A 27,553-nucleotide genomic window follows, 5' to 3' on the forward strand; every position below is an offset into this window, starting at 1 on the left:
GACTTATGCTTAATTACATTTCTGAATTAACCCGTAACCACCACAGTCACATACTAATTCGAGTCTTTTATTACTCGATTTAACATCAATTTATGCCATATTAAAGGAAGGCACGTCCTTAGACTGCATTCAGTATGTGCATTATGCCACACAGAGTTGCTGCACAGTGTAATCACATTCCTGTACTTTAAGCCTTTAAGCTGTGCTGTAAACTTCAGACCACAAAGTCTTTGCATTACATTTATCTAATGCATGACATAACATTGGGGCACACGTCAGCTTTTACAACTGAGAGGAAACGGGCACCCGTCAACTCTTATGGCCGAGAGGTAATGGAGCACATGTCAGCTCTTACGGCCGAGAGGCAGCGAGGCACATGTCAGCTCTTACGGCCGAGAGGCAGCGTGGCACACGTCAGAGAAAAAGGCACACGTCAGCTCTTACGGCCGAGAGGCAGCGAGGCACACATCAGAAGAAACGGCACACGTCAGCTCTTACAGTCGAGAGGAAATGGCGCATGTCAGACCTTATGGCCGAGATGCAGCGTGGTACACATCAGAGGAAATGGCACACGTCAGCTCTTACAGCCGAGAGGCAGCGGGGCACACATCAGAGGAAAAGGCACACGTCAGCTCTTACAGTCGAAAGGAAATGCCGCATGTCAGACCTTATGGCCGAGAGGCAGCGAGGCACACATCAGAGGAAATGGCACACGTCAGCTCTTACGGCTGAGAGGCAGCGGGGCACACATCAGAGGAAAAGGCACACGTCAGCTCTTACAGTCGAGAGGAAATGGCGCATGTCAGACCTTATGGCCGAGAGGTGGCGTCGCACACATCAGCTCTTACGGCCGAGAGGCAGCGAGGCACACACCAGCGGAAAGGGCACACGTCAGCTCTTACAGTCGAGAGGCAGCGAGGCACACATCAGAGGAAAGGGCACACGTCAGCTCTTATGGCCGAGAGGCAGCGTGGCACATGTCAGCTCTTACGGCCGAGAGGCAGCGTGGCATACGTCAGCTCTTATGGCTGAGAGGCAGCGTGGCACATGTCAGCTCTTACGGCCGAGAGGCAGCGAGGCACACACCAGCGGAAAGGGCATACGTCAGCTCTTATGGCCGAGAGGCAGCGTGGCACATGTCAGCTCTTACGGCCGAGAGGCAGTGTGGCACACGTCAGCTCTTACAGCTACAATCATCTGTATGTTTACCTCCAGACTCCCTCAGCACACCCCACAGCTGTATTGCACGTATATCACACACTTAGTTTGCTATCAGAAAAAATTGTGAGTTAATGAATGGAACCATAGAATCGTTTTTGCATGCCTGTTTTGACAATCACACCTACACTCGTATGGCTGTTAATTTAGCAAAAACAAATACATTAGTCTTCCTCTCACATCCTGAGTCCTTCCTGGTACACAGCCAAGTGTGGGCTGATTAATGGCCACCATTCCGACTGCTGCAGTCATCGGCTCCTTCCAGTAAGCTTTGTCGGGCTCGTCAGGCATTTCGCGTCCATTCGCTAATGAGGCAGCAGACAAAGCAGGTGTGGATATATGTGATTTATTAAAAAACATGACAGTACACTGGGCACAATATAAAGTGGGGGGCCACCATCGGAACTTTCATAACGGATACTGCATGCTCCTGCTTTCAGGCACTAAAATTACAATGTTAATCAGCACAAAAAGCAGAACTCTGGCATTTTTAACAGGCTGACCGATACCGGAAAGAGGTGCAAGCTAATCCACAGGTAGGAACCAATACAACATATTGCTGAATTTAAAAAGGAATGTTCGTCTAAACATCGCCGAAGCGCCGTACGACCACAACACAGGCCTGCAGGAGTGGGATGGAGTCCGAGTTCCCAGCATCCTCTGTGTCAAACTGCCACTCGTAGAAGCCAGACCAGCAGCATAAACATGAAGAAAGCCAGGTTAAAGTTCATAATAGCTGACCTTCTGCATCTTTAGGTACATAAATGCGAAGGGGTTGTAACAAAGCACTCATGGGATATGGAGTCCACAGCAGGGGCTTAGACTTCATTTCCCATCAGCACTCTTATTCCGGGATACTGTTTTGGCACCAGCACCCAGTCCCTCATACAGGCAGTGAGACACGCAGATGCGGACATGCACACAGGCACAGAGCCGGCCTTCAGGACCAGGCCGGTCGGGGTTCCTTGGGCGTGATGGAGGACACGCTGGACTCCGGTCGGGTCCTGGCAAACCGGGAGGCTCTGCTGGAACTGGAGCCTGGCAAAGACACAGAGCGGCCTGTCAGACACAGTCATCAGCACATGCTGAGTACTCTGGGCTAACAACCATAGGTTTGGATTCTACAGTGGCTCCAAACATAATCACTGCCTTCAGACTAATGATATACACCATGAAAAAGTGGTGCCGTTTCAGCTTCGAGGTGCCAGTTCTTTAGATCAGCGCTTCCCAGTTGGGTCCTCAGGGACCTTCATACAGTGCACGTTTTTGCTCCTTTCCAGCACCCAGTAGGGAGCAAAAATGTGAACTCTCTGCAGACCCCCTAGGACTGGGTTGGGCAACACTGCCTTAGATTGGTGATCATTCTGGTGTTGATGTGGGGGGATTAGTAATCATACCTGCTGAGCTCCGGCTGGATGGGGGCCTGCTCTGGGCAGCACTGTGGGTCGGGTCACCCAGGTAGCCGGCATGGCGCTGATAGTCAGCTAGCTGCTCGACTCTCCTCAGGCCTGCAGTGGGCTTCACAGCCTCCAGCCTCTTCAGGAAAGCCTTGGTTGAAGATACATCCATGGGGGGGGGGGGGGGGGGGGGGTTTAATCAGGGGGTGGAAGGTCAGCGATGTGGATGAAAGGAGTAGCGTGGTTCTTTAGCATATGCCCCCCCCCCCGTCACCCCACACATAGCAGACAGATGACCCGTGTCTGTGTCATGGGGCATCTCTAAGGACAGAAGTGATGGAAGAAACAGGAGTGGCCAGAAAAGCCGGCTTTAAGTCACTGCGATAATCATTCAAGGTGTGCTGCTAATATACAAGCTCACCAAGCTCTCCTGAGCGCCCCCTTCTGGTCTAAAGCTGTGACCTTGACACTCTTAAGTAAGGCTAACCACGACCAGCCTGTTAGCCTGTCACATGTGGGAAGACAGGGAGCGACAGGGAACTGTCACCCGCAACTACCGTCACCCCAGGTTACTGGCACCCATGCCATTATTTCCGATTCAGTTATGAGAATAAACATATCGGGAAGATATGATAGGATTTCACTGCAAATGCCACAGAAATTCCAAAAGCTGCAAAATTTACGTTCAAAATGAAGGATTCTCTAAATGTTACCACAGAGGAAGGAAATCCTGAATGATCAGGAAGCAGCAGAGAGAAACCAGACCAAAGCAGGACAAGGCGCAGTGCTCCGCCATCCCAGCCGGCCGGCGGTGCACTGAGAGGAGTCTTTGGCCAGGGCGCGAGAGCATCTCAGGCCGTATTCGGTTACGCCGAAGGCTCTAAGAATAGCGGGGAGATCTAGGAAAGCAGGTTTTCCACGCTACAGGACAGGGTACAGACTGTTCTGCTCTAGAGGAGGAGGGAGGAGGCTCTGCGCTGGGGGAGGGGTGCTTCGCAGTAATATATATGCGGAGAAACGAGGGGCCGTACGACTGAACTTGTGCTGTAAAGTGCAACATTTAGGAGCTGTTTTTCCAAGAGGGGAGTCCCCCCCCACCACTCAGGGAGGGGGAGGGGGGCAGGAGGGGGTCAGCTGACCTTAATGTCAACTGTCCCAGCAGCTGCAGGCGTCTATTTTGGCTGCTCCATCTCCGCTTTCGCTTTCTGTCACTTTTGCCGGCAGGCTTGATAAAAACGGTGCCGATGCGTACCACTGCACACTGCGTACCACTGCACACTGCGTGGAGAGTCACACGCGGCCACTCACAAGTCCACGGACGCCGTGCAGACCCCATGCAGACCAGCTGAGCTAATTCAGAAGACCGTCTTGGTGATTATATGTTAGAATTCTTCATACTGGAAGAAAAATGTTCTACGCGAAACTAACACCTTTATCAAGCTAGTAAGCACACATTTACCAATCAACCATTTCTATACCAGCAGTGTGTTTACCAAGACTGAACCAAAGGCATAAAGCTGATCGGTGTGATAATCCCCGAAAGACCATCCCATGAGAAGAAAGCCTTCCTTTTTACCTTTAATATACCAGTATGATCTATATATGGCACGCATGCTACTCAACATAAAACTACATTAGTTCACATAACTAGCAATTATACATACAGTGACCACCGTTTCTGCTGATGGAGAACATACTGCACTGGATGGTACTGCACAATGATGGGCTACAGGTGCCCCCCACTGGCCAAGATAGCATCAACACCTACTGCCAGTTAGTCATACTGCCTGTCATATTTCCACTTCAGAACCCCACAAGCGACTCATCTACTGCTAGATGCCCCCTACTGGCCATGGCAGCATCAACACCTATTGTCAGTTCGCCGACACGATCCGTGATTCTGAACCTGGCCGGCAGATCCAGTTCCGTACGAAATCTGACCGAGGATCAACAAGACAGTGCCACAGAGGAGACTCACATGATTGAAATAAGCTCCATTCCAGTTGTAGCACTAACTGCAACCAGGCATGAAAAGAGCAGGGCTACGCTCAGCCCTGACGAAATGTTCATTTAAACAGAAACAGTGGTGTGTCAAACACCCTGCCGTGTTATGCAAGTGTTGCAACTATAACTAAGATTGATTACGGGCACTGTCACTTTAAATTGACAGGTTTTATATACATGTCCCTGTTGATTAGGTAACACCTCTGACACACCCACTAAAGGACAGAAAACGTTCAGAGAAACATGTCGTTCTACCCAGAAATGTAACAAAACGCTGCACGGTTTTCAGAGCGAACGTGCCACAGGAGGAGCTAGGGTCACGGGTCCGCTGTGGGCGTGGCCTCCCGAGGGGGCGGGGATCCGGCCTTCTTACCATGTTCTCCCTCTCAATCCTCCGCTGCTCACGCTGCCTGTTGAGGGCGCTGTGGGAAAGGCGTGAGGCAGCACCACGGCCAGACGCGGCGGCGCTGGAGCCAGGCCTTGGCGTCTGGCGCGATAGCTCGCGGAGCAGTCTCTGGTTCTCCCGGTCGATGCGCCGCACCTCCTCATTGCTGAAGGAGTAGTTCTTCCGGGCCCGGCCCAGGGGCATTTCCACGTGGGGGCTGCTGTCGGTCGGCTGCTCCAGGCTCAAGAAAGCTTTGGGGCAAAGGTTGAAATGGGCTGAGAGAGGGTGTGCCGAACGGAGTGGATAGAAAACATGACCTGCTAATTGCTAAGCTAACAAGCAGACACACAGCCCCCAGCGCTCACCTCACACATGGCAGCCAGACAGGCACATAGAGTGGCACCACGTGAGGACTATCCAGTTGCTGTCTGACTCAGGCCACGCCCATCCAGGACAGACCCTGCCCTCAGTTTGCCCTTCTCTCAGCAATAATGCACTAACAGCTCCCCGACCAATCATATCTCACCCCTGACCAATCATGTTTCACTTCCCTCGCAGTAAAAAGTTTAAAATGGTACCTTTGAGTAGGTGGTTAAGATCCACAGCATCATCCACGGCCCTCTGGCCACTGCTACCACCAACACCAGACATGACGGACTCAGAGGGTGTCAGAGTGGGGCTGCTTGAGTAAGCTTGAGCCCCGCCCACCCCTGGGCTGGAGGTCCTCTCACCTTCTGGGCCAGAACCCTCGGGGACGCGCAGATGCTGGGAAGCGAGGTGTCCCGCCCCCTCTTTCCTGCCCCCGCCGATGCTCAGGTCAAACGACTGGACAGGGCTGATGTCTGGCGTGGACAATGGGGTCACGTCTGTCACCGTGTCGTCGGACTCCCCTGTGGTGCATGGTCCTGACCTGGACTGGCATCGGGGGGATGGGGGCGGCAGGCATTTAGGCACCGACGTGGGTTTCCTGCTAAGGGGCGACTCCGGCTCCGAGCTGCAGCTCCCGGAGCTGCTGTATGAGCTCGCAGACCCAGATGAAGAGCGGGACCCCCTCAACTTCCTACTAAGCCTCCTGGGAACAGAGCGGCCCCCCAGTGAACGCCCAGCAGGCTCTTCGTCACTCTCCTCCTCACTCAGCTCGTAGCCGTCTTCACCCTCGTCCTCATCCTCCCGCTCCTCTGCAGAGGACCCCGTGTCTGAGGAAACACGTGTACCATTCTTGCGAGTGTCCTCTGACTGCCCGCTCTCCGACGGGGACCGAATCCGCTCCTTCGCGGGCAGGTGGTCCTCCTTTCCCTCAGAGGGGCTCTGACTCCCCTGAGAAGAGGCCCTGCCCTGTTCTTCCCCTCCCCACGATGGCCCACTGTCACGGACACCCTGAGTGTTGCCCTTGTAAACACCAGCAGCTACTTCAGAGTCACTGTCGAAAAAGGAATGGTCCACCTCACCTTCCAGATCCTTGGGGTTGTACATCCCCTCAGTAAGGCTGAGAAAGAAGAATTCAGTTATAAACACGCCACTGCATTAAATCAAAGATGATGTTATACAACAGACTGAATCATCATCTCTTCGGAACGCTCAACTACTGCACTGTCATGGAAACCTATCAAATTAAAGTTACCTCCAGATAAAGAACATTATCTTCTGAAAGTGTTTAGTTCTATTTATCCAGGTTATGCTGGCAAGAAACAGTGACTATTAACACTGACACCCACACATTATCCATCTTTAATCCTGAGAGAAAGAACATGACTCACAGGATATTAAAGTGAGAAAAAAAACACTGTATTTAATTAATGTCCCCGCTTCTGAGGAGAAATACAGCGATGGAGGCAAATACTCCTGCTCACTGATCTCATTACTGACGGAAACTACGAGAAATATCCATCTTAATCTAATACCGTTTACGAATTAAAGACAAAGCTATTAAGACACGTGTCTCAAACACACTGACACTAATGTATTTTGCGGTGTAGCCACATGCCTCGACAAACAACTAAACGCCGCTTCTGCGGTGCAAATAATCAAACTAATCCCAGGACATTCGTATAGGAAAATCAAATCCCTGTCTCAGATCCCATCTCTTAGCAACAGGTTTTAATATCTGTATTAAGTAGACATTTTAATGCCTATGCTGAACTTCGGAGACAAAGAGTGAGTGAGGTTTAATTTCTGCTTTATGGTGCAAAACTGAGCGATGATGTGCGCATCCTTATTGCTGAAACTTAAAATAAATGAAGGTACTACTGCCGTGAAGCCCGATCGGTCACCGGAGCCCAGTCTATCAGGTCTCTCCTACCCTCCTGCGGCTCTTTCTGGACAACGCGAGCCCCACGACCCGTAGCCCGAAAAAGCGGCGACAATCCCCTCAGCACTTACATGCCTTTCGCGGCGGCGGAGCGCCCGCTTATCTCGGCTTAGCAAGGGACGCTCTCCGGCTGGCTAACAAGCTAACAGGCTGGTCGCGGTTAGCAACCGTTACCAAGTTGCGTAACTTCCGGCTCCGAGTCGACGGGGGTTCCAGTGCCCACAGCCTGAGTGCAGATGGTCCATGTGGTCTGTCAGACATGTTATAATAATATGATAAAGTTATATAATAATATAATATGAATATCTCGCTGCAAAAAGGAAAAGTATTGCTACAAACATAATGCTTACTGCGAGCTGTGTTTGAGTCGCATGTTTTACGTCAATACATGGAGAATGATTGTGTGCTGTATTTATAAGGGCTTACATTAATTAGTAAATAAATAGACAAATAAATAAACCCGTAACAGGATAAGTGGTTGTAATATGGATGGATGGATGACTAAATACTCACCTACTGGAAATCCATTTGGGATAGGCTCCCCGTGGTCTTAGGAAATGGATGGTCTCGGTTGTTCGGGGCATTGTACGCAATTTAATATTGGAGCGTCTGAGCAAAGTCGAAAATGTTTTCAAAGGTAGCATCTTATTATAAACGTAAATATAATGTCAATCTTTGTAAGCAGTTTCAAAACTGATGGATCTTTAATTAGATAAAAATCAGGAGCCAAATAGATGAAAATCTGCTGAGGTAACCCGAGATACCAAGTGTAATAGACGAGTTACTGGCGAGTTACTTTAAATGTAATTTAAAGCCATTTCAGTTGTTCGCATGGTGAAGACAAATATCGATTATCTGATAGTAGATAGTAAATGATAATGAGCTATATATAGACTGTCGCGCCCGATTGGCCGTCAGTGAGCTGCGCTTTGAGCGCTTCCAGTCAGGATGAGGGGATCCGCCGTGCAGAGGTAGCCTAAGATCGTCAAACTGCTGGTCTTTATCACATAGGCTACCGGTGGCTTGCCGGTCTGTTTTACGGCAACTATTTGTCAAAAAGAAGCCGAGTCCTTGTGCATTGGTAACTGTATAGCTGTTTTTTTATCGCAGTCTGGAAGCAGTCTTGATGCTCTACCAGCTAAGTCATCTTCAGACCTGCATGGTTCACGGTTTCGTCAGATGCCGGCTTTGAGGTCATAATATAGGCGGATAATAAGATCCTCGAACAAATGCTTCATGCCGGTTATGTGAACAGCGCCGGTCGGTGACTGAATGCTTCTCCTGGCGTGCGAACTGGATGTCCAAAGTGAAGGAGATGATTTTCCATGCTGGCTTCATAATGTCTTTGTAGGCGACAGCAGCGCCACACGTCCCTGTACTGTGTTATGAGCGACGTCCGGACCACGAAGGCTGATCTCCGTCTGCTCGGCTTTAGGGAGATGTCATTTAAGGCAGCATGCGTCCGGGCGGCTGCATCAGTAGAAGGAGCAGCTCGGCGTCCGGGGCTGCGCCCCTCGGCTCCCCGCCCCGTTTCTTTCTCTTTCTGACTGCTTTTACACTTGCCGCCGCCGTACTTTTCGAGGTCGGGGACGGCGGACTGACCGTGACCTTGCTTTTCCTCAAGCTCTTCGTGTACGCGTCGTTCCTCGCCGCATGCTTGGCTTTAGGGACCCTCGGACTCCTTGCGAAGCGGGATCCCTTTAAAATCACGAGCTTCGACGCTTCCAGGAAGACGCCGGCATACTTGTTGGATTTACTCAATAAAAAAATGGTAAGATGTCGACCATAAAATAATACAATTGTTTTATTTAATCTTATTTTAATGGTATCTATAAGCTCATTCATTTTTGCGAGCATATGAGAGATATTTTAAATGGGTTTAGTGGGATTCAGGTACGACAAATTAAATGTTAAGTATGAAATTATATAATCTGATGAATACACCCCTCTACTTGATTTGAGAACCTTAACAATCGTTTCATTTATTCATTTACATTAATTTACTTGGATATTTAATTGTATCTAATTATCTATTTAATTTATCTAAACTGGAATAATAAGAGCGATTTTCCTGTTACTCTCATGGCTATGTTTAATGCACTTCACAAACAAATCACATTAGTGAAGCCATGTACTGTATATTAAGAAAATAAGTTACATGTATGATGCAGGGACGGATTATGGGTTGTGTGGGCCCCTGGGCAAAACGTATGCACAAAGAATGGCACTAGCATTAAGTATAAACAAGGTCGTCCTCTTGGGTAGTATATCGCCATCACCAAATAATTACTGGCGCCCATGTGCACAGGGTTTGGTGTCTCTGCTGTTGTGTAAATCACAGCAGACTATACACATGCATCTGGAGTTTCAGGCACTGGCATGCTGCCCGATAGGGGTGCTGTCTTACACCCAGATATCCCACACACCCCCAGGGCCAGAAGCCCGGTGATGTCACTACAGCACACTCAGCCTGGGATGGTCAAATGGCCCCTTCTGTACGTGCAGCCCCCTGAGGCATTTGCAGTGCCTTCCGGGCACCCGCCCAGCCCTCACACAACCCCCACTGGACCCTCACCCAGTCCTTGCACCACCCCCACAGGGCCCTCGCCCAGTCCCCGCCTGGCCCTCACACAACCCCTGTGGGGCCCTCGCCTGGCCCCTGCCTGGCCCTCACACAACCCCCACTGGGCCCTTGCCCAATCTCTGCCTGGCTCTCACACAACCCCTGCGGGGCCCTCACCCTGCCCACACCTGGCCTCCGCATGGCTGCTGTGATATCAGGTTTGGTGAGCTCTTTCCACCTCCCCGGGCCACGCCATTTGCTCGGTCTTTGGTTCGATTGCCCTTTATCTTTCCAATAAGTGCCATAGTCATGACTGCACAGATGTTTACTTTGCAAAGATAAGGGCAAATTGGGCATTTGGGGAAGAGGGTGTCTGCTTATAGTAATCGCAATTTCTCAATTACAATATAGACATACAGTAAGTTATTTATGCTTTTCAGACAGATAAAAGGATTTTTTTTTATTTTTAATCTGGGATCTATATTCAAGCCCCAGTCCGCTTTGAAGATGCCGTATAAGGTGAAGGGATTCCTGAAGCTGATGGTGTGATTCCTGTGTCACTACAAAGGCATGAGTCACTAACTACCCAGTGTACAATTACCTGCTACCTGGCTCATTTCATTTGAGAACAAATCACCCCATGTTTGACATATGCAATCTGCGTATCCTCTATTACCAGATCTGTCTCCAGTGTTTACTGTATTCGTGGTCCATGCTACTTTCAGCATGCCTTTCTTCCTGAATGGCAGGGACACTATTCAGCACCTCTGTCAGAGCCCTCCCAGGCAAGGCGAGTGGTGGTGTCCCTCAACGTGGACAAGGCCCTCCAGGAAGGTAGGTGTGTCTGCAGACAGGAATCTTGCACTCAGAGATTCCACCCAGCGCCCGCCAACCCAATAGGCATCATAGGTGGCTGTCATCTTCTCATGGGGTATGGGTATAGGCAGCCAATTTCACTTTGTCTCAGACAGCGGGTGGCTGCGATGAAGCTGGCCTAGAGGGCCTTCATCTGGTGAGGCAGAGACTTAGCCGGCCAATTTCACTTTGTCTCAGACAGGGGACACCGGTGGTGCAGCTGGCCAGTCCTGCTCCCACTTGGTTACTCTTGCCCTCCCCAAAAGGCAGACTGCTTTAGCTCCTCCCCAAAAGGCAGACTGCTTTAGCTCCTCCCCAAAAGGCAGACTGCTTTAGCTCCTCCCCAAAAGGCAGACTGCTTTAGCTCCTCCCCAAAAGGCAGACTGCTGCTTTAGCTCCTCCCCAAAAGGCAGACTGCTGCTTTAGCTCCTCCCCAAAAGGCAGACTCCTGCTTTAGCTCCTCCCCAAAAGGCAGACTGCTGCTTTAGCTCCTCCCCAAAAGGCAGACTGCTGCTTTAGCTCCTCCCCAAAAGGCAGACTGCTGCTTTAGCTCCTCCCCAAAAGGCAGACTGCTGCTTTAGCTCCTCCCCAAAAGGCAGACTACTGATTTAGCTCCTCCCAAAAATGCCAGATGGTTTAGCTTCTCCCCAAAAGGCCAGATGGTTTAGCTCCTCCCCAACAGGCATGCTGATTTAGCTCCTCCCCAACAGGCATGCTGCTTTAGCTCCTCCCCAAAAGGCATGCTGCTTTAGCTCCTCCCCAAAAGGCAGACTGCTGATTTAGCTCCTCCCCAAAAGGCAGACTGCTGATTTAGCTCCTCCCCAAAAGGCATGCTGATTTAGCTCCTGGGCTAAAGTGATGAGTGGTGATTTTCCATTAAATGACGCTACGTGATGCTGCTTGGAGCGTATTCTTCTGTTTCTGTGCCTAAAGTGAGCACTTCATTAAAGTGAGCATGCTGCATCTGGGACAGAAATGGTCTTTGTATCTAATCTGCTGATATCTCATTACTGCACCATCTGGGCCTTTTCTGTTTGACTGTGTTTGAGTCAGGCGAGGTTGTTTAAGTCTGCGACTCAGCGGGGCTCTCCGCTGGGCGACACTGCCACAGGTTCCGCATCCATTTAACGCAGGGAAGTCTCCCCCGGTGCAGTGACTGTAACGCAAATGGCGCTGTGTGATTGGCCTGACAGGCACAGCTCAGGCTGGTGTCGAGAAAGCAGGGGTAGCTGGGGCACACGGCCCCCATACACCACACCCCGTTAGGAGAGAACCGCTGGGGCTGTGGTTCTCACAAAGTCACTCGGGGAGGATGCAGTTTCCTCATGGTCTATTAGTTGGTCACAGCAGACCAGCGGCACAAATCCCTTTTAGGTGTCACAGATCAGAGATGCCATGTCAGCCACCGTCACAGACAAAACACTTGATTTGTCACTTGACCTGTGTATTTTTTTCCTGTCCTTTCCTGTGAAACTGCAGTCTGTTGTTAGAGAGGCTGTTTAACCACAGCGTGGTGGAGAAAGAGGTGGTTGCCCCACATTACCGGAAACTGGTGTACCTGAGTGGATGGTGACAGATTCTCACTGGAGAAAGTATCTCAAATATCAAATGTCATAGTCAAAAATGTGCCCTTGAGAGGTAAAGTTTTGAGAAAATGTTGCTCCAAAGTTGAAATTTTAAAAAAAAATCTGTGTGCCTATACCCTACAATTGATATATATCATACGTAGCACAGAGGTATGACTTAGATAATAACAACTTATCCAACTGAAAATATTCAATAAAAAAGGGGGTAGGGGTGAAAAATGTGGGATAGCCCACTTCACCTCTCAAGGGCAGAAATATCTGAAGCATGAAAAGCCATCGAGAAGGATGGCACGGGAATGCAGTGACGAAGCTTGGAATGCAGTACAGGGAATGTTATCTCATCCCAGACGTAATTCGCAGTTGTTAACTGCAATCATACAAATCAGCAACAAACGTCGGCTGACCAGAAGTCAGCACCATCCATCTCCTTGTGAACAGGGTGACGGTATAATTACTAGTGGTCCAGGTCTCTCTGTGATTTTTGGCTTTCCCTCTTAACCATCTGTCACCTGGCAATCGTTCTCGGCAACACTCCAATGGAACAAGCATTGTCCAGGTCGGAGGGGAGGACCGGGCTGGAGCTGTCAGCTTCCGGAACTGGAACTCCAGTCCAATGGTCGAGAAGCTGTTCCAGATTGTCCGTCAGTTTTGAGTTTCTCCTTTTCCCACGTGCTCACGCAGCATCGGTGCCTCTCTGTCAGTTTTCGATTACAGCTACAGGGACTACGTGCTGTCCTGGTACGGGTCGCGGAGCCGCGACCAGGGCCAGCTCTACCTCCTGCTACAGAAAGACTTCTGGAAGGTGGTGCGACAGCTCAGGAGCCGGCTGGCCGGGGTGGACGTAGTGCGGCTGCTGTGTGGCGATGTCGTCAGGGCCCTGCACTCCCACTTCTGCGACTTGAGGACCGCCAGCACCGGGTACGAGTGCCACAGGGATGCAGGGAGTGGGCGGGGCTACTGCACTGATAAAACTCTTTCTACAGTCAGCCTACCATCAACACAAGGATTCTTTCCTCCAAGCCTCCATGACGCTCTCTGCTGCATGTTGCACAGCTGTGCTCCTTCCATGATGTCCTGATTTAACTTAAAACAAAGAAGGAAAATCCAGACATCCAGTGAAGGTGTGCCTGAAAATGGATGATGTCTTGATAACTCTTGGTTGTATCTATACAAGGCATCTTATTACAATCCCCCAACACACGGACTTGCAGCTCAGTCCCATCGCATGTGACACTGGAGTGCTGCTTTTGTTACCAGACCGAATCCCACGGGACTAGGGTGACCACCTAATCCATGACAGGAAGGACACTATGAGCTCCGACAGGGTTTGTAAACTACCATTTCAATCATTTCAATTAAAAGGACCCGAATGTCACTTTAGCACCGAGTTCTTGCAGTGCGCTGGTTGGTCAGTTGATCTATAGAAAAAAAACACAAATATAAGGTTCAGTGGAACTAATAACTGCACTTCATATTTGTGGATTTTTTTTCCCACAGTTTCATGTGTAGATATCGCTCTGTATTTTTGCGGATATGGTTTTACACAGCACAGATAAAAATACGTATTTGTGGGTAGTGACATGTTTGTGAATTGTTTTTCTACAGATCAACTGTGGTACAAAATGGACAAAAAATCCACAAGTAAATAGGAGCGAAGTCACAAATGTAACGTGGTCCATTAATAGACAGGATGTGATCCACAAATGTGCATGTACAAATCGGATTTCTGTGAATATGATTTTATACGACACAAATTTAGAAGACACATAGTGAAATACTTGTGGATCCATCCATCCATCCATCCATCCATTTTCCAGACCGCTTATCCTACTGGGTCGTGGGGGGTCCAGAGCCTATCCCGGAAGCAATGGGCATGAGGCAGGGAACAACCCAGGATGGGGGGCCAGCCCATCGCAGGGCACACTCACACACCATTCACTCACACATGCACTCCTACGGGCAATTTAGCAACTCCAATTAGCCTCAGCATGTTTTTGGACTGTGGGGGAAACCGGAGTACCCGGAGGAAACCACACGACGACATGGGGAGAACATGCAAACTCCGCACACATGTGACCCAGGCGGAGACTCGAACCCGGAGGTGTGAGGCAACAGTGCTAACCACTGCACCACCATGCCGGCCCCCTACTTGTGGATCACGGTACATATTTGTGGATTGTCTTCTGTGAGTTACAAATAATAAAGTTCAATATATGCTTCCATATAAAACCTGAAATGGCTCATAGTATCCCTCCAGACATGGATTCGGAGGTCACCCTACACGGCACAGACGTCAGCTGCCAGGGAAGTGGCTCGGAGTGGGTAGCCTTGTGAGAGGCCTCCTGCTCTTCCCATGGGGGCAGCTTTGACCCCGGAGGCTTGTGGATCTATTCTGTCCACTTCCATGATCCTGACAAGGACACCAAGGCAGACAGAGCCTCCTCTGTGATCGCTCCGCCCTCAGGGCAGCATGGAAAGTAGGGCAGCCGCTCACGCACCCTCTCTTTGCAGGCAGGAGGAGCCTCCTCAGCCTTTCCCGCTGCACCCGTGTCTGCGCAGCCCTAATGATGAGCTGCGGTTCCTGCGCTCCTGCGCCCACCTGCTGCTGCTCTGCCTCGGGCCTGCGCACCACACCTGCAGCCTGCGCGCGGCGCTGGCTGACATCCTCACTGCCAAAGGTGAGTCGGGACTGTGGAGATTCGATGGGCGGAGAACCGCGAGAGCAGAGACCGTGGGGAGTTAATAGTGAAGGACAGCAAAGCCCTTGTCTGGTTTGTATTCTGCCCTCTGGACTTTCACATGACCTGTTCATGAAACGTAACAGTGATGATGGATCACATTTAACTATCAACTAGCCACTAACAGGATGGCTAAACTATCCCATTTCGTCCTTAGTCTTTGCAAAATGGGTTAATTTGATTTAAAATTGTGATTAATTATCATTGTTGACACACCACAGCACTTAACAACGAAATGTGCCCTCTGCATATGTGACATAGCAGGGGGTGGCTAATTCAGTGCCCGGGGAGCAGTGCTTGGGGGCGGTACCTTGCTCAGGGTACCTCAGTGGTGCCTTGTTGGTCGGGGATTCAAACCTGCAATCTTTCAATTACAAGTGTGCTTCCCTAACCATTAAGCCACCACTGCCCACAAGTGACCTGCACTCCTCCCTGACAGCCCTGCAGAGACCTTTGGGCCAAGTGAGTGTAGAGGGATCAATTAGAGCAGCAGATGTACTGACATAATTACAGCTGTAGCTGAATGCGGACATCTATGGGTACTTTGCACAGAGATTTGCTTTGCAGTCTTTAATCCCCTCCCCCCATGTGTGTATCCACAGTGCTGCACCCCCTGGTGGAGCAACTTAGTGACCCTGACTACATCAACCGCACCCTGCTGACCCAGCTGGAAGAGCGTGAGCAGCTGAGCGAGCGACACAGAAGGGCCTACACCTATGCCCCGTCCTACGAGGACTTCATCAAGCTCATCGGCAGCAGCTCTGACATTGAATTCCTTAAGCAGCTGAGGTGAGAACCAGCCCCACCCACAGACCCCATCCACAGGCCCTACCCACTATCCACAGATCCCACCCACTGTTTACAGGCCCCACCCACCACCGACAGGCCCCACCCACCATCCACAGGCTCTACCCACCATTCACAGACCCCATCCACAGGCCCTACCCACCATCCACAGATCCCACCCACTGTTTACAGGCCCCACCCACCATCCACAGGCCCTACCCACCATCCACAGACCCCATCCACAGGCCCTACCCACCATCCACAGATCCCACCCACTGTTTACAAGCCCCACCCTCCACCAACAGACCCCACCCACATGCCCCACCCACCATCCACAGGCCCTACCCACCATCCATAGATCCCACCCACTGTTTACAGGCTCCACTAGCCACAACAGACCCCACCCACATGCCCCACTCACCATCCACAGGCCCCATCCACTGTCCACAGGCCCTGCCCACAGTAGGCTTCTTCTGCCAGTGTGACCACAGTGTCTGGCACGAATGTTTCGAGTGCTATAGGATTACATTTGCTCCACCAAAGGACCCAGAAACACATCGGTAAGTTTGAAAAGCATCAGGGCCTTGGAAGAGCATTAACATCACAACTATGCAGGGAGAAAGTTACCATCACAATGGTAAGGAGTATAACATCAGTTGGGATGCCACTCTTGCACATACGGAGCGTTTCAGAGGTGCACGCTGATGCAGTCAGCTTCCGCGCAAAGCCTTGCTTTGCCCACCCTCCTTAGGTGGCCACAAACTCTCGGGGCAGCATGCCGTCACCATGGCAACACCAAGCTTTGAGTGCGTCGCCAATCTCAGCAGACAGAAAGGGTTGGCTGATCTGTGCCATGAGACGTAAGGAAAGCCAAGGGGGGATGGAGAATGGAGGTCTGAGCTCCTGCTCAGCGTGGAGGTGCTTCTCCTTTCAGCAGAGTCACAGCCGAGTTCCCTTCTTTAAGTTGAGCTACTCACTCAGGCAACCTGTGGAATATCACAGATAACAGGTGATTACACTCTTAATTATAGATCGAAATGATGTTGCCATAGTAACCACTGCCTGTCGAAAGATACCCAAGAATATGTCTTGCAGGTCAGCGCAGAAAACTGCAGAAAACCAAGTTTTCCATTGAGTTAAAAGCACAAGGCAGCTGTACAATAGTTTTGCATCTTTTCATTTGGTTGCTAATTGTATGTGTCCATCTCATTGGCCGTCATAGAAGCTGGATTGAGAGAGATAGTCGATCAGCCCAGTTCTCCCCCAGCAAAGACTCTCTCCAGTGACGGCTTGACATGCCGTGATTCTCTTCCGGTGGTCTCCATGTGATGCAAACACTGGACCTGAATGTGTCCCCCAGCACAGACCTGGTAGCATTTTCTACATCGAACATGATATGCAGGCACAGGGATGGTCTTGCGGCTTAGAATCACCTAGCACTGGCTGTTTAGTCTAGTGGACTCGGTCGAGAGCCGGTTTGTCCGGGAGTCTCTCGCACATTTAAAGCCTAATGACATCCTACCTCCCACCGCTTCGTCCTCACCATGTCTGTGCCAGCATATCCACCGTACCCGCAGGCCATGGAAACTTACGCCTTCCTCCAGGATGTCTCAGGGGTATGTCGGCGCATTAGCCGCCACCAATTACAGATCTGTTTCCATAGGTACCAAATCGTCGTGGAGATCGTCCAGGCGACGACGATCAGTAACCTGCCTCAGCTGAAGAAACAGACAGGTAGGGTTTCGGCCTGGACTTGTGGCCCGGCACTGTGGCTGTAGAATCCTGAGAAGTTCTCAGGTTCTTAAACCCAAATGCGGTGATCAATATGGTCGGAATTACTCAGGGTTCCAGCCTCGTAGTCCAGTAAACCCGACCATATTACAAATTCCACATCATGGTAACTCAGCGACATTGTGAGTAAAGCCCATGCATAAATGGCCAATCTTGGCCCAACTGCCCTCCCTTCCTTCCCCTGCGAACCCTGAGAACAGCGTGTTTGAGACGCGGCCTTTTTCCTGCGTGTCATTTAAATACCAAAAGGTCATCAGTAAAAAGGCTCAGGCGCTCTGCTTCTGCACGGCTGACCTTTGACCTGCCCGTTCCCGCATCGCTAAAGGCCTGGTCTTGTGATGGAAATTAAATTCCAACAATACAGACTGGTGGGTCCTTGTTTGTCTCAAAGACCTGTGTGACAGAAATGTGTCCAGCGTAGATTCCCTCGCTGACGATGCATAATAAAATGCAGACAGGCACGTTCTCAGACAGCCGAAGGTAATCTTACGGCTCTCCCTTTCCTGTCTGCCACTTTATTGCATTTCTGCTGAAATGCACCCACTGCTAAATGAATGGGAGAATATTAGTAACACGTTTAAATAATTTACTTCCATATGAATATGATAGTAAAGTTTCTTCAGTAAAATATTTGGCTCTAAAAAGCGCAAAGTAGAGCTATGTGTTAACGGAATGAATAATTCCGGCTGAAGCAGCTCGGTAAGTAACTAAAGCGGATTAGCAGTAATGTGTCTCCGGTCATAATGCCACCCAACGCCTGTGTAGACATCAGAGGGAAGGAGACGACGGCCATGAAGGCAGACCTGCTGAGGGCACGCAACGTGAAACGCTACGTCAATCAGCTGACGGTGGCTAAGCGGTGCTGCGAGGGAAGGATCCGGCTTCTGGGCAGCCCCGACTACGAGTGGCAGGAGGACGGGCTCTCCGACGAGCTCGACGGGATGCGGGGCCAGAAGGTAAGCGCGTTCCCATCGGCACAGGAAAAGCATGTTTCTGCCGGTAAGGCTGCCTGCAGGAAGACTCGTCGCTTTAGCATCGGCATCCCAAAGACCCAGAAGAGATCGAGGGATTGTGCCAGAAATCTCCAACCCAGATATGCACAGACGGGCCGTGTAGAGAAACGGTGGGGGAAGGAGACTGCAGGTGCGGGTGGGCTGGACATGCCTATCGGGTAGCAAGAGGGAGACAGAGTGAAGGCGAGGCATGCTGTGACATCACAGTGACGGGTTGGTAACACGTTATCTACAATGCACTGTAGATACCCTCATAATGCATTATAATGCTTGGTACAAGAATGAATAAAACATTACAGCATCTTCTATTGACAGTCATAAGGCATTATAGTGTTGATTATAATACTTCATAAGCACCAATGAAGCTCTCATCTATAATGCACTATACGATGGATAATAATAAAGGATTTAATTCATGTGTTTTCATAAATATTCATAGCCATGTTTATAATGCTTTGTGGATGTATTATAATCTGTTATGAATATCTTCATAGATTCTTATAGACTTGGCATTCATAGAAAGTGTTACCGATGGGTTTTATAGCTGACAATATCTTATTCCAAAAAGCCATAACTCTCCCCTCTTCTGCTTATGGCACTGGTGGAATGGTAGAAGCTCGACAGCACGAAATTCAGTCCCAGAATCCCCAAGAATCCTTTATTTGTCATGTATGTGGTTATACAAGTACCCCATGTAGTAAAATGTACACCTGGTCACTCTGAAGACTGCGCAAAAGTGTAGAAGATATACAGTGTGTACAATGTTTAAGTGATAGTATACCATACTATACAGCGTGCATATGTTTAGGCAACAGTATACCGTACTATACAGCGCGCATATGTTTAGGTAACAGTATACGTACTATACAGAGTGCATATGTTTATGTAACAGTATACGTACTATTCAGTGTGCATATGTTTAAGTAACAGTATACCGTACTAAACAGCGTACATATGTTTAAGTAACAGTATACCGTACTATACAGTGTGCATATGTTTAAGTAACAGTATACGTACTATTCAGTGTGTATATGTTTAAGTAACAGTATACCATACTATACAGTGTGCATATGTTTAGGTAACAGTATACCATACTATACAGTGTGCATATGTTTATGTAACAGTATACCGTACTATACAGTGTGCATATGTTTAAGTAACAGTATACCATACTATACAGTGTGCATATGTTTAGGTAACAGTATACCGTTCTATACAGTGTGCATATGTTTGATCAATAGTATACCTTATTATACAGTGTGCATATGTTTAAGTAACAGTATACCTTATTATACAGTGTGCATATGTGTGAGTAATAGTATACATTACTACTTCAGCTGCTGTCTCTGATGTTCTCAGATCCTCCAGTTTGAGGAGATCATGTCTAGCCCCATGTACCGGCAGCAATTTCACATCTACATGGAAAGGATGGACAAGCGGGCCCTCATCAGCTTCTGGGAGCAAGTGGAGATGCTGAAGACCGTCAGCAAGGTAGGGACTGACCCAGGCTACAAGTTTTACATGGTGAAATAAAATTCCACAATAGTGCTTAGCAAGAAGAACCCCCCGTGTTAGACAGGAATTCCTTTTTCCTTGAAAGCACGCTAGACTCTGTAATTACATACCTACACACACGATTGGGTCCTCCTGACATTTCCACAGCCTCAGAGGTCTGTGTTCTGGCAAACTGTGTGAGTTTTAAGCATTTTAATGTGGAGGCAGAGCCAGCTGGCCTCTGTGCTGATGTTTGTCGTATCCGTTGGATAATTACCGACATGTACGAACACTGTTTAGCCTGCGCGGCATCACACATGAAACATTATCTCCGTGTGGGCTGCTTTGGCGTCCGTGTGTCTGCTGTTCGTGTGCCGCTTACGAGCGGCTGCCTTGCCTGCATTTTTTATTACTGCCAGAGCGAGGTCCCACAGCAGGTGGGAGAAATCTACCAGAAGTACTTTGTGGAAAGCAAGGAGATCCCAGTGGAGAAGGCTCTGTACAAAGAGCTGCAGCAGACGCTGGTGGGGAACCGGGGCACTGACGTGATCCACAGGATCCAAGGGGACGTGTATGAGAGCCTGAGGGAGCGATATTACCCGTCTTTCCTGGTCAGCGACCTGTGCGAGAAGCTACTGCAGCACCAGGAGCAGCACTGCAGCTCGCAGTCCAGCTTTGAAGACAACGATGAAATGGTGAGTTGGTGAGGAGAGAAGTGACAAAACGGGTGGAACGGGAAGGGACACAGACAGACAAAGGGCACCTCAAGCTGTGCACCACGGAGTCATGTGACTAGGTCAAAGCCACCTGATTACACTGCATGACTCAGCAGGCTGTACAGCTGACCGTGACCTGCCTACCAAACGGAGGTGCGTTTTATGAACATGCAGCTGTTCAGATCACGCTAGTGAAAACTCTTCCTTTGTACACAATGCCAGGTCTGCGACAGTGGAGAGGAGCTGCTGGATGGTCTCGGTGAGCAAGTTAGCTATGCTACCAGTAAGTTGCAGCAGCTCCACAACAAGCTGGAGTACAAGATGCAAGCCCTGGGATCCATCCAGAACTCTCCCAAGCCGGACAAAACGGTACGAGGCTACAAGGCTCTCTGGCCCTGGATGCACATGGAGTTACCACTGATGCTATACTGAGTCACTTTTTCCAGTGCATGGCAGTGACGTTCCCTAAAACAGCTATCACAGTGTGGTCTCTGACATATCTCTGGAGCAGAGAATTCAACCATTTCTCTATCAAGGGACTGTCACCCACGAGGAGAGTGAGCTGTAGGCTGCTCAGAGTGGAGAACCAAAGTTACAGTGTCTTCTCCTTGTAGATTGTGTGCCAGTTGATGGAGGAGATTGCGGCCATGGAGAAGGAGCAGAGTGAGCTACAGCAGCATGTCTCTCGCACTGACTGGTGGTGTGAGAACCTGGGCAGCTGGAGGGCGGTCATCAGCAGTGGGGAAGTGAGCAGACTGGTATTTTCAAAACAATTGCTACTGTAGCCAGATGCTTAAGCACTGTATTGGGAGACAGACTTGTTTGGGTGAACTGCTCTTTTTATTGATTTCGGCTGTGAGTCAATGCAGAGGCTTCAATGCATCCAGCGTCAACAGGAGCTCAAAAGCTTTTAGGGCTAATTAGTGTAATGCAGCTAACGGACTGAGATGCCCATCATCGTAGGTGTTCATTTGAAGAGTGAACTCCACAGGAAATAAAATATCCGTGTGAGAATCAAAAACATGCCTATCGGTCTTCCAGAACCTTCCTTCCTGTGTTTTTACTCTTAATTTTGTAGCAGTTTATCGTTATTTGCTGAGCAGTAAGTCCGACTCCTGGGACACATTAAGGATATTGAGCATGATTTAGCACTATTTCGGTCTTTATATCTGTAGCATCTGTTGGTTGGAGATAGTCTTGTTGAACGAGCCAAATCACAAACATGATGCTGTCTTCTGTCTCACAGTTGGTGGAAGAGAATGGAGATCAGGTCCCGTGCTACTCTCTGACTGTCAGCCTGATGGAAGCTGATGAGGCTGATGGAAACCACTGGGTTATGTCACGGAAGCTGAATGACTTCCAGGTCCTGCACCGGAAGCTGACAGAGGTACTCGTCCTTGAGCTGATCCCACCTCCCTCCCCCAAAAACCCTCAACACACAAGCCCACGTCCTACATCACCACCCACCAGTCCCTCTGAATAACCTCCAGCAAACAAGCTCCAAATTCAACCCAGTCTTCAGTCAGGAGACCTTCAGCCTACTGCCAGCACAGGAGCTCCCCTGGATCACCAGCAACATATGCAGTCATTGTGAAGGCTACTGAGGTCTACTCACCACTTTAGAAACGCCACAGGCTGTGATGTCATGTTGCCGTGGTGACGGAATGACTCACATAGCCCCGTGGGATAATCAGAGCTGTTATGACTTCAAAAAAATGACATGGTTGTCTCTGGTTCTCTCTCCCTTTAGTGTTTTCCATCACTGAAAAAAGTTCAACTGCCCTCCCTCAGCAAGCTGCCATTTAAGTCCATAGACCAAAAATTCCTGGAGAAATCCAAAGGCCAGCTCAATGCCTTCTTAGAGGTGAGAGAAATGCAGCTGATCTTTTCAGCATGGATACCCAGGAGTGTGCATGTGCCTGGTGAGGAAGCTCATTTTTCGGTATCACGCCAGTATTCATAGCTCATCTGTATGCCCGACTTTGAGAGGCCAGATTGCCAAATCACCAGGTCTTTGTAACCCCAGGTCACACCAGCTTAACCTGGTATTTATATTGACACTGTGCGGTTAGGAACTTTGCGTCATCCGTCGGCTCTCCTGTGTGGTCAGGCACGCTTATTTTCACTCCACTCAGAAAATGCTGGCGGACGAGCGGCTCTGTCAGAGCGAGCTCCTCTACGCCTTCCTCAGCCCGTCCCCTGAGCACCTCAAGGTCATCGACATCCAAAAAAAGACCACCTTCTCCCTGGCCGCCTTCCTGGAGAGGCTGCCAGGAGACCTCTTCTCCCACCAGGAGGTGAGCTCTGAGATGAGGAAAGCCAACACAAACACACAGATCTACTCCTCACACATTCAGACACAGGCTTCTCTGCCAAGTGACACTCAACAAAGGTGTCCCTTAACCAGACTAACACATGGCAGGATGACACAGATGACGACAGCGACTTCGGCTGTGGGGATGAGGTGACCGAGCCATGCTTCATGCTGATTGGAGAGATCTTCGAGCTCAGGGGCAGTGAGTATCAGGCCCATCGGTGTCAACACGTGTCTCCAGGGAAACACTGGCAGGCAGCTGTGGACACTGCAGCTCTCATAATGTTGCACTACGTTTTAAGTTTGAGATGATACGCTATTGTCAAGCTTCATTTTCAGCATGTCAAGAATCTTGAGGTAAAACAAAACAAATTCCACAAGCCCACAAACGCTACTTTGCTAGAGTGGTTTCTGCAAAGGCATTTTGGAGAGGTTGCGGAAGACTTTTCTTACCGCTGGTATTTCTCTCACCAGTGTTCAAGTGGGTGAGGAAGACGCTAATTGCACTAGTGCAAGTCACCTTTGGACGAACGATTAACAAGTAAGTACGGCGGTACCCAGCAATCCCTGCTTGTGTATAAGAGCGATGCTGTTGGGATCTGCAGAGAACCAGTTCCTGCCCTTCTGGGGAAATGAGAGCAATTCCTTTTGAAGAAGAGCAGGAAACAGGAAGTAAGAATGTGGAGTTGCAGGAACTACCATAGAAAGGAGGTTAGGTTGTCCTTCACAGTGTTTCCAATTCCTGTTGATTATTGTCCACACTGAGGTGCCACAATAAAAGGAACAGAATGCTACAAGTTTATGATCTCAAAGACCAAGTGTTCTTGCTGAAAAGATGCCTTTAGCTCTGTTAAACATTTTTGTATGACTGGCAAAACTTTACTGGTTAGCCGAGTGTTCAGATTTTTTATGTTTTTTTTAGTTTACTTGACTTGAGCAGAGGGGGGTGGCATGGTGGTGCAGTGGTTAGCACTGTTGCCTCACACCTATGGGACCCGGGTTCGAGTCTCCGCCTGGGTCACATGTGTGCGGAGTTTGCATGTTCTCCCCATGTCGTCGTGGGGTTTCCTCCAGGTACTCCGGTTTCCCCCCACAGTCCAAAAAGGCTAATCGGAGTTACTAAATTGCCCATAGGAGTGCCTGTGCGAGTAAATGGTGTGTGAATGTGCCCCGCGATGGGCTGGCCCATCACTACGTATCCCTTTCTAGATCTGCAGACGTTGATGAAAACGCGATTCTGAGGCTGCCATCTCCCTCCTGAACCCAGCCTGTTCGCACACCCACAGGCAGATACGCGACACAGCCAGCTGGATGTTCAGCGAGCAGATGCTCACGTACTACATCAACTTGTTCCGCGATGCCTTCTGGCCTGACGGGAAGCTGGCAGAGCCCGAAACAAGCCGCTCAGACCAGGAGCGCCAGGAAACCAAGGAGCAGGCCCGACAGAAGCTTCTGGACAACATTCCAGGTCAGCAGCTCTCATGTCTGCCTTCTTGCTGCTTACCTTCATTCCATATTCATTTTTTTTTTTCACTCAAGATGTCACACCATGCAAGAACACTTTAAGTACATTCTGCCGCCACTTTGCTAGCTCCGTCATCAACTCCCCTCAGTCTTAATTAAAAGTTGTCGCTCTCAAACGAATGCAGCTTTAATGAGTGATTAATAAGCTTGCTAAGCCACACCGCTTCCCATCTGCAAGGCTTCTGCTAAATGCCAACCTGTCCATCACACGTGACAATGCTCGTCAGCTGAGGAGTTGCCAGGTCGATGGCACATTTACAGAGAGATCCTCAGCAAGGCTTGAGGAAAAAAACCAAGGTTTATCATCTGCCCCTGTCTCTGGGGGTGGATGAGAAGAGGAGACCAAGGGAGGTCCACGTCACACCCAAGCCAGTGCCTGAAATGCAGGTTCAATTCTCAAAAGAACTGCTGCTGCCTTTAGTATGTGACAGGGTTTCACTACGTGTCCCATTTCATTGACGGCTTTCAGAGCACATAGGTCTCTTAGATGAATGTGTCTGCTAGTCACATAAGTAATGCGCAGTCATCAGTGTAGCGGAATATCAAGTGAAATTGAGGAAGGAAGTGCGTGACTGCCTTGCCTTCCTTTCTAGAAGCACTGCAGAATCTCGTGGGGCAGCAGAATGCCCGGTACGGCATCATCAAGATCTTCAATGCCCTCCAGGAGGCCAATGCTAACAAGCACCTTCTCTACGTGAGTGGAGGCAACCTTCTGACCGAGCCATATCTCCATGTGTCACGCTACAAACTTCTGGACTCTCATCTAGAGAGCTAGTCTGGAACTGTTAAGTACACATGTAGGTTTTATGAAGGCTGCGTAACAGTACATTCTTAGTTTACAGTTCCTTCTGAAGACCTTACTTGTTCATTCATCTTAAAAGCAGGTCTAGAACTGCTCGTTAGAGTTACCCAATGCCACCCATGCAGTTCTGAGAGATGGTGTGACCCCTCTGCCCCCTGTACACCCTTCAGGTACTCCTGCAGATCGTGCTCAGGGAACTGTGTCCTGAGCTGGGCACAGAAGCAGACCAAGTCTGACCCTAGAGCAGCTACAACCGATAACAGAGGCTGAAAGAGGAACGCATCTGACCCAGCCTTCTGCCACCCAGCAGACGTCCAGCAGAACCACCTGGGGGTGGATGTAGTGCAGTCAAGAAACGTCTTACTGGAATAGTGATGAACGTGGCACAAGAACAAGGAATTACATGTTGCCGCCTGTCCTACCCCTGCGCACTCAACACGGCAGGAACAAAACACAGGGAAGACCCATGGTATTTCCTTGTGAACTTTTGCTTGATTTTAATGTGAAAACAACCAGTCTAACTGCCAAACTCTTCTGTGGAGAGACGGGTTTGTGGTGAGACCCTGTTGAAAGGTATTATTTATAGTGAGTTATTGTGAAATGATGAATGTTGTAATCATGCTAAAGAGAAAAAAGAATGGAAAAACATTCCTTGACCTTTTCTTGTGCCCATCGAAACAGTTGTGCAATATTTTATGTATAGTAACTGTGGCTATTTTATTGTTATTTAGATTGTATTTTTAAAGGATTGGTGAAAAGCATTTATAAGCAATAAACCACTGATGTACATTATAACTTTGCTCAGTCTTAAATTTCTGTGTACACGCAACACAAAAAAAACCACACTAGTTAAACAATGTAGCTTGAAAGTCACATGGGCAAAGCGCAATGAACACACCCACAAGCATTGCTTTTTATATTGCCTATATATGCCCTTCCCTTCCGTGTTTTGTTTAGTGCGTTTGCGCACCTTAAAAAGTCCAACTCAATTCAACTCCCTCCTGCAAGCCCCATTTCCTGTTAGACACTCACTGCGTTTCCATGGTTGCCAACTCTCCCGCATCTGGTGTGACACGGTTTCTTACTTTCACGCTCACGCAAGAAATCTTGCGGGAAATCTGTAACATTGCACTATAAACGTGAAATTGGCTACATCAAAAGCGTCGGGGTAGTTTGCAAACTCTACAGACTATTTACAAGGTAATAAAACGGTTACATAGGTGCAAATTCGTCTGCAGACTTGTCTCTAATGTAAAATCTCACTCCAACCAACAGACCAAAGTTGGCAACCCTGCGTTTGTACAGTTTTTATCCATTTAAAACGTGCTAAATTCGCTCCATGCGGTGACATCTCTTGTGCCGCTAGAGTATGGTTTCCCTGGCAACCGCAGGCGCCGCAAATTAAAGTCGCAGCACCGATCGTTATGTGCCGCAGCTAAAAACTGATGTGAAATTGAATTAACGCAATTGCAGCCTAACGATTACATTATCCGTTATAATTAACATGGGGAGTGCTAACAGTGCAGACGAATAACAAAAAGAGCCCACCGACAGGTAACTATAGGCTATAGTATAAGCATTAAGAGAATAAATAACTAAAGTAATGAAATTAAGTAATTATATGATTCGTATTCTATGGTTTGTATGTGTCCGCAACCCAGAATGGCACTTTGACCTCTGCGCAGCTCTTTGCACGTACCTTCCATTCATAAACACAATCCTTCGGAGCCTCAGATCATATCGGTCGCCCGATAGCATGGTCGTGACATCATGCCTTGCTTTAGCCTGGGTTTTTTTTTTATTATCGTAGACGGAGTTTTTTGAAAATAAGAAACCTTTTTCTTAGATTGATATAAGGAACGAAAGTACAAAAAAACAACTTAAGTAGAACTAACCGAAGTAATAACAAACGCTGCCTTTTAAAGTACTACTTGGCTAAAGTAACAATACTTTTACTTTAATTAGGCCTACCTTTCAAGTATACTTGGAACGTTTTGTCCATTTTGAGGCCATTAGTAACCCTACACGAGAACTGTGTGTTTATGTAGAATTTTCTTAG

The 27,553-nt window shown here is 49.0% G+C and overlaps 2 protein-coding genes across 9 annotated transcripts; one reads left to right on the forward strand and one right to left on the reverse strand.

Annotated features, from left to right (window-relative positions):
• Window positions 1–1,548: 1,548 nt before the first annotated feature.
• Window positions 1,549–8,188, reverse strand: cfap97 (cilia and flagella associated protein 97). Of its 4 annotated transcripts, XM_048996005.1 has the most exons (7): window positions 7,826–8,188; window positions 7,384–7,562; window positions 6,453–6,490; window positions 5,583–6,200; window positions 4,993–5,255; window positions 2,616–2,766; window positions 1,549–2,256 (listed from the first exon to the last, which is right to left on the reverse strand). In XM_048996005.1, exons 3-7 carry the CDS (start codon window positions 6,475–6,477, stop codon window positions 2,159–2,161), a joined length of 1,155 nt encoding a protein of 384 aa, XP_048851962.1. In that variant the 5' UTR covers window positions 6,478–6,490; window positions 7,384–7,562; window positions 7,826–8,188; the 3' UTR covers window positions 1,549–2,158. The 4 variants fall into 4 exon arrangements, with proteins under 4 accessions (XP_048851962.1, XP_048851961.1, XP_048851959.1 ...); XM_048996004.1 differs by having other exon boundaries at window positions 5,736–6,490; XM_048996002.1 differs by having other exon boundaries at window positions 5,583–6,490.
• On the forward strand, window positions 7,533–26,296 carry LOC125720506 (sorting nexin-25-like). Of its 5 annotated transcripts, XM_048996000.1 has the most exons (20): window positions 7,533–7,560; window positions 8,937–9,083; window positions 10,625–10,709; window positions 13,018–13,234; window positions 14,828–14,994; window positions 15,657–15,843; window positions 17,504–17,574; window positions 18,397–18,587; window positions 20,004–20,135; window positions 20,558–20,833; window positions 21,077–21,223; window positions 21,469–21,612; window positions 22,101–22,241; window positions 22,605–22,718; window positions 22,990–23,151; window positions 23,262–23,370; window positions 23,643–23,709; window positions 24,455–24,636; window positions 25,286–25,386; window positions 25,665–26,296. In XM_048996000.1, exons 1-20 carry the CDS (start codon window positions 7,549–7,551, stop codon window positions 25,728–25,730), a joined length of 2,718 nt encoding a protein of 905 aa, XP_048851957.1. In that variant the 5' UTR covers window positions 7,533–7,548; the 3' UTR covers window positions 25,731–26,296. The 5 variants fall into 5 exon arrangements, with proteins under 5 accessions (XP_048851957.1, XP_048851955.1, XP_048851953.1 ...); XM_048995998.1 differs by lacking the exon at window positions 7,533–7,560 and having other exon boundaries at window positions 8,274–9,083; window positions 23,277–23,370; XM_048995996.1 differs by lacking the exon at window positions 7,533–7,560 and having other exon boundaries at window positions 8,275–9,083.
• The last annotated feature ends 1,257 nt before the right edge of the window (window positions 26,297–27,553 follow it).

The sequence above is a fragment of the Brienomyrus brachyistius genome, chromosome 25, assembly GCF_023856365.1.
Source record: "Brienomyrus brachyistius isolate T26 chromosome 25, BBRACH_0.4, whole genome shotgun sequence".
In the NCBI taxonomy this organism is placed as follows: Eukaryota; Metazoa; Chordata; class Actinopteri; order Osteoglossiformes; family Mormyridae; genus Brienomyrus; species Brienomyrus brachyistius.

Bases quoted from the DNA above. Each gene is read 5' to 3' on its own strand.
- LOC125720506 (XM_048995996.1), top strand. From the start codon at position 8,769: ATGCGTCCGGGCGGCTGCATCAGTAGAAGGAGCAGCTCGGCGTCCGGG. The intron at 9,084-10,624 runs GTAAGATGTCGA...CCTGAATGGCAG, and splicing joins ATTTACTCAATAAAAAAATG to GGACACTATTCAGCACCTCT. The intron at 18,588-20,003 runs GTAAGCGCGTTC...TGATGTTCTCAG, and splicing joins ACGGGATGCGGGGCCAGAAG to ATCCTCCAGTTTGAGGAGAT.
- cfap97 (XM_048996002.1), bottom strand. From the start codon at position 6,477: ATGTACAACCCCAAGGATCTGGAAGGTGAGGTGGACCATTCCTTTTTC. The intron at 5,256-5,582 runs GTACCATTTTAA...TTTGCCCCAAAG, and splicing joins TCTTAACCACCTACTCAAAG to CTTTCTTGAGCCTGGAGCAG. The intron at 2,767-4,992 runs GTAAGAAGGCCG...TCTTCAACCAAG, and splicing joins GGATTGAGAGGGAGAACATG to GCTTTCCTGAAGAGGCTGGA.